This window comes from Labrus bergylta, chromosome 15 (assembly GCF_963930695.1).
Source record: "Labrus bergylta chromosome 15, fLabBer1.1, whole genome shotgun sequence".
NCBI classification, from domain to species: Eukaryota; Metazoa; Chordata; class Actinopteri; order Labriformes; family Labridae; genus Labrus; species Labrus bergylta.
Window position 1 is genome coordinate 1,862,702 of NC_089209.1, and position 6,536 is coordinate 1,869,237.

Consider the following 6,536-nt stretch of genomic DNA (forward strand, 5'->3'; position numbering starts at 1 on the left):
TTTACTTGCTGTTTATATTCAACCCTGCTTTTATTTTGAAATAAAGTGAGTGTGACACCTTTTCTAAAATCTGAAAGGAGAAGTGTTTTTAAAGAGAAATGTTCTCTGTTGTAAACAAGTATCTCTCTCAAACCGCTCCTCTTCCTGGAATGAATCGTAGTTCTTCTTCCTGCTCTCAAACACAGCCTGCTACACTCTGTCCTCATACCTCCTGGTTCCCTCCCCTTTAGATCTACAGTTTGAGGATGGGTGTAACCAACAACACCTGCACAGACACATACTTTGTAGATCAGAATCAGAGGAGAAACTTCTTATCAGTTATGAGGAAGTGAATCTCAGACAGTCGTTGTTACCGAGAGGAGAAATGGCGCAGAAAGGAGTTCAGCTGAGCCAGGAAGCTATTTCTTGTTCGATCTGTCTGGATCTCCTGAAGGATCCGGTGACTCTTTCCTGTGGACACAGTTACTGCATGAAGTGTATTAAAAGCCACTGGGATACAGAGGATGAGAAGACAGTCTACAGCTGCCCTCAGTGTAGACAGACCTTCACAGCGAGGCCTGACCTGAGGAAAAACACCATGTTGGCAGATTTAGTGGAGGAGCTGAAGAAGACTGGACTCCAAGCTGCTCCTGCTGATCACTGCTATGCTGGATCTGAAGATGTGGCCTGTGATGTCTGCACCGGGAGAAAACTGAAAGCCTGTAAGTCCTGTCTCTTCTGTTTGATCTCATTTTGTGAGAAACACCTCCAGCCTCATTATGATTCACCTGCCTATGCAAAACACATGCTGGTGGAGCCCTCCAAGAAGCTCCAGGAGAACGTCTGCTCTCGTCATGATGAGGTGATGAAGATGTTCTGTCGTACTGATCAGCAGTCTATCTGTTATCTCTGCCCTGAGGACGAACACAAAGGTCATGACACAGTCTCAGCTGCAGCAGAAAGGAGCGAGAAGCAGAGAGAGCTGGAGGTGAGTCGACAAAACATCCAGCAGAGAATCCAGTACAGAGAGAAAGATGTGAAGCTGCTCCAACAGGAGGTGGAGGCTATCAATGGCTCTGCTGATAAAACAGTGGGGAACAGTGAGAAGATGTTCACTGAGCTGATCCGTCTCATGGAGAAAAGACGCTCTGATGTGAAGCAGCAGGTCAGATCCCAGCAGCAAACTGAAGTGAGTCGAGTCAGAGAGCTTCAGGAGAAGCTGGAGCAGGAGATCACTGAGCTGAAGAGGAGAGACGCTGAGATGAAGAAGCTGTCACAGACACAGGACCACAACCAGTTTCTACACGACTACCCCTCACTGTCACCACTCAGTGAATCTACACACTCATCCAGCATCAAGATCCGTCCTCTGAGATACTTTCAGGACGTGACAGTGGCTGTGTCAGAAGTAAGATATAATCTACAGGCCTTCCTGAGAGAGAAATGGACAATCATCTCACAGACAGTGACTGAAGTGAATGTTTTACTGTCAGAACCAGAGAACATGACCAGAGCTGAGTTCTTAAAATATTCATGTGACATCACACTGGATCCAAACACAGTAAACACAGAGCTGTTATTATCTGATGGGAACAGAAAAGTAAGATTTACGAGAGAGACCCATCCTTATTCGAGTCACCCAGACAGATTCACTGGATGGGAGCAGGTCCTGAGTAAAGAGAGTCTGACTGGACGTTGTTACTGGGAAGTGGAGAAGAGAGGAAGAGGAGGAGTTTATGTAGCAGTCACATACAAGAATATCAGCAGAGCAGGGGAATTAAATGAGTGTATATTTGGATGTAATGACAAATCTTGGGCGTTAGATTGTAACAACAACAGTTATAACTTTTATTACAACAATGTCAGCACTCCTGTCTCAGGTCCTCAGTCCTCCAGAGTAGGAGTGTACCTGGATCACAGAGCAGGTATTCTGTCCTTCTACAGCATCTCTGAAACCATGACTCTCCTCCACAGAGTCCAGACCACATTCACTCAGCCTCTACATGCTGGACTCGGGTTTTATTATTTTGGAGACTCTGCTGAGTTGTGTAAACTGAAATAGACAGAAGTCATTAATGAGACAGATGTTTAACTTGCTGTGTTTTAAATCAACTTCAACTTGATTTTTATCCACGCTCGTTGCTGAGATCTGATCGTGGTCACCTGTCAATCAAACTTTATGGGCGGTACTTTGACCTCTTCTTGTCTGTTCTGTAAATGTTTGAGTGTCTTTAAGTGACACTCCTTCCTGTGTCTGTTTAGCCGTGGACTCTTTCACTGCTCAGGATGACTTTTGTTCACCTGAACTGACATTTCTCTGAGTGATAAATATCAACTTCTCTCTGCTCTCCATGTTTGATTATTTGTTTTCATACATTTATATTTTCTGTTGTTTCTGTTCTGATTCAGGAGTCTGAAGAGAGAGAGAGAGAGAGCAGCAAACTTTTCTTTCATGCTGATTTTCTCTTCTCACCACTTTGTACAATCACACTTAAAGAAATGAGTTAGTCAGAATAAATGTTGTTGTTCATATTCAAAGTGATGTAAAAATGTCCTCTGAGGTGTTTTAAAAATGTAATCCTCCTGATTAAATCAATAAGGAGATAAATCATTGTTTTCTGTGAGTGGAGATTCTGATCAAACAAAGTGATTGTGTGGATGAAGTGAATGTGTTCATGAAATGATTGAACACACTTTACTGATTTGATGTGTGCACTAGACTGCTTTACGACAGACAGAACATGCTTTTGCACTGCGTTATTTTCTCTCCTGAAAATGGAGCTGTATGTTGATCACCTACAATAAACCTGTGTGGTAAAAGTAACTCGACCCTCGATCATTCTACAATATTTAGAAGTATTGTACCTCCTTATACTGAGAGTATACTTTACTTGATGTTTATATTCAACCCTGCTTTCATTTTGAAATAAAGTGAGTGTGACACCTTTTCTAAAATCTGAAAGGAGAAGTGTTTTTAAAAGAGAATTGTTCTCTGTTGTAAACAAGTATCCCTCTCAAACCGCTCCTCTTCCTGGAATGAATCGTAGTTCGATCAGCCCTCCCTCTTCTTCCTGCTCTCAAACACAGCCTGCTGCACTCTGTCCTCATACTTCATGGTTCCGTCCCCTTTAGATCTACAGATTGAGGATGGGTGTAACCAACAACACCTGCACAGACACATGCTTTGTAGATCAGAGGTGAAACCTGTTTTCAGTTATGAGAAAAATGCTGAGTTTCAAATGTGCTGTCCTTGTGATGTCACAGTGGGATTCTGGTAAAAAAAAAAAATCCCCTCCCCTCCCCTGGTATCTCCACCCATGGACTCCATCCCCAGCCTAGAGCAAAACTTTTGAGCAGGTCTGCCATTTTTATTCTCGCTACAGAGGAGTGATGTCTACGGGGAAAACTCAGGGGGCGGGGCTCATTGCATTTAAAGAGACACACACACCAAAACGGAGCGTTCTGAGAGAGCTGGTTTATACAGGGTCACAAACCTCCTCTGGTGCTTGATTCATGTTATATTTTGACCAAAGCACAGCACAGATGTTTCATTTAGACCACAGGGGACTGTTTGAAAAGATGGAGGAGGGGTATGATATGTCCCCTTTAAGTCGGACCTGATGATGCATACCCATTAGTTTCTGAACTCAGATTTTGGAGCTTGGAATGATGTCACACCTGAGTTTACCACGTTCCAGTTAAAGTTAAAGGAACAACATGGACGCGTCCAAGAGTACACCTTTGTTTTTTGTAGTTATGTAAAACAAAGAGTTTATAAACGATCTTAGTAAAGTTAGTAATGGTGATTGTTCGAGTTACTTGAAAGAAAGTTGTGCAGGTGAAGCAGAGTTCAGCTTCAACAGCGGAGCCTTAAATTATTCTTTTGATTCGTCTGTCACCGACAGAATCACTGGAGAATACCAAACGGCTGAGGCAGAACATTCAATCAAAGCCACGGCTAATGACATAAAGTTTTTCTTTTCTCTAAATAGATGAAGATCTCGACGAATCTGAGATGAGCTCCAGGACGATCCGAGAGTCAGCGGAGAGTTTTAAAAAAATATAAACGCAGTGATTCTCTTGACTTTTAAACTCGGGGTTCCTCCTCTCTGAGATCGGGAAGTCACTGAAATCCATTTTATTTACTAATGTGACTCATGGTGCTGTGTTTAAAAGTGAACTGAAATGTCTGAAAAAGAGTGAAACGAGGACAGATGTTTCTCTCGGATTCAAACGACACCTGTCAGATTTGAACGGAGCTCAATCGAACACGTTCAGCTCCGAGCCAAGGCCTCAGACGAAGACGAAAAAAATGGATGTGTGCAGGAAGCTTTGAGTGATATTCGATTTACAAGGAGTGTCACACATATTTCCCATCACTGGATTATTGTAATTCTGCAGAGACAGATGGAAAATGTGACATGAAAGGAGAAAACGGTGTTAGCTTTCAGCCCGCGTTATGAACACACGGCGTGAGGATGATCGCCCCCTGAAAGCCGCTAACAGAAAGTGACATTCCTCCGACAGCATCTGGAGATGAAATTAAAGCTCCTGAGAGGATGTGGAGGTCAGACTGGTGGAGATGAGAGTGTGTGTGTGTGTCAGAACCCAGGCTCAGTGAGTTAGACAGAGAGACCTCACAGTTTTTTAAGCGATCATTTATGGAAAAAAGTCTGTAAATCAGTGGTGACTGCAATGGCGAACGTGTGTGGAGGCCAAACTATGACCACCAACCAAAGTAAGTGTTGATAAAAGAGATAGAGGCCCAATCTCGATGTCCGCCCTCACACACTCACTGACTTTGACGAGCGTTCACGCTAAGTCTGTGAAGTCTTCGAGCTGTCCCACTGTCAGATCATCAAGTGTGTGAGGGATCTCTCGCTGACTCTACGAGACCTTTATGTACCCTGTCCGTAAGGGCATATGTGTAGACTTAACGTGAGGGAATTACCCAGAGTTCATAGCATTGTGACGTGAAAAAGAAGATTCCCTCGGGAAGCCCGCAACAATGGAAGGGTAAACAAACGGCATAAAACGGAAAAAAATGTAGAAACGGGAAAAAAGCAGGGAGGTGAAACAACGCTCTATTTACAGTCTACTAAAAGAGTTTATTTGGAAATTCAGAACTCTACTGCGAGTCTATAAACAAAAACAAGAGAGACAGAGAGAATATTATTCCCGTTATATTTATAAAAGATAAGATAAACCTTTATTTATCCCACAGCGAAGACATTTAAGTAGATCTTTTAATAAAGTGCCATGCCTGAGTGAGTAAAAGTAAACTTTATTTCAGACCCATAGGTCCATATCGTTCTAAAAAAACACAGATATATAAAAACAGGACATTAACAGAGTGGTATCATCACTACATGTGATTACAATACAAAGAGACATTTAGATCCAGTGTTTCCAGAAACACAAGGAATACCTTGTGTCGCTAAGTCTGGGCTGGGTCAGTGACATTATAATGACATTTTCTGAGTTATTTAATCGTCTCAGCAGAGCATGACATGTGGTCACATTATCAAAAAACACATCTGACTTGCACTCGTCCATCTCGGTAGCTTCAGAAATATTCTGAATGCGCCATTATATGCCACCTGCAGCTTTTTCATTTTAGCTTTACTATAATTGCACCACAAGAGGGCAGTATACAGCGGAGTACAGTGAGCTCTGAACAGTTTTAACTTTGTCTGAGCACATTGAACATTTGCGTGCCGGCATATTAGCTTGAGCGTACAGTTTGCAGCACTGACGCTGCATATCAACATCACTCAAGTCATTCCTGATAATATGTCCCGGATATTTGACCTTATCTACCACACTCAGGGCTTGATCAGACATAAAAAACTAAGGAAGATTATGCTTTTGATCGTCCTTTACTTTTACTATCATGACAACAGCCTTCTTACTATTATACTTTATGTCACACTGCACTCCATAACTCGAGCAGATTACTAACTCATCAGTATACATCAAATGGTTAACAATTCTATCTCCCACCATAAAACCAGTCTTACAATTTTTAAGCTGTTCATATTCAATTCAATTCAATTTATTTGTATAGCGTCAACTCATAACAAGTGTTATCTCAAGACACTTTACAAAAAGCAGCTAAAATACCTTACTCTTTGTCTGTTAACATTACGAAAGAGCAGGTAAAAAGACCTTACTCATTGTTATGTTACAAAAAGCAGGTAAAAGATCTTACTTATTGTTATGTTACAAAAAGCAGGTAAAAGATCTTACTCATTGTTATGTTACAAAAAGCAGGTAAAAGACCTTACTTATTGTTATGTTACAAAAAGCAGGTAAAAGACCTTACTCATTGTTATGTTACAAAAAGCAGGTAAAAGACCTTACTCATTGTTATGTTACAAAAAGCAGGTAAAAGACCTTACTTATTGTTATGTTACAAAAAGCAGGTAAAAGACCTTACTCATTGTTATGTTACAAAAAGCAGGTAAAAGACCTTACTCATTGTTATGTTACAAAAAGCAGGTAAAAGACCTTACTCATTGTTATGTTACAAAAAGCAGGTAAAAGACCTTACTCAT

The 6,536-nt window shown here is 41.4% G+C and overlaps 1 protein-coding gene across 1 annotated transcript; it reads left to right on the forward strand.

Annotated features, from left to right (window-relative positions):
- The first annotated feature begins 340 nt into the window (after nt 1-340).
- On the forward strand, nt 341-2,456 carry LOC109977638 (tripartite motif-containing protein 16-like). The gene has a single exon (XM_020627348.3). The coding sequence runs from the start codon at nt 365-367 to the stop codon at nt 2,039-2,041; it is 1,677 nt and encodes a 558-aa protein (XP_020483004.2). The 5' UTR covers nt 341-364; the 3' UTR covers nt 2,042-2,456.
- Nucleotides 2,457-6,536: the final 4,080 nt, after the last annotated feature.

What these genes read in the sequence shown, in the direction of transcription:
- LOC109977638 (XM_020627348.3), top strand. Translation starts at nt 365, where the DNA reads ATGGCGCAGAAAGGAGTTCAGCTGAGCCAGGAAGCTATTTCTTGTTCG.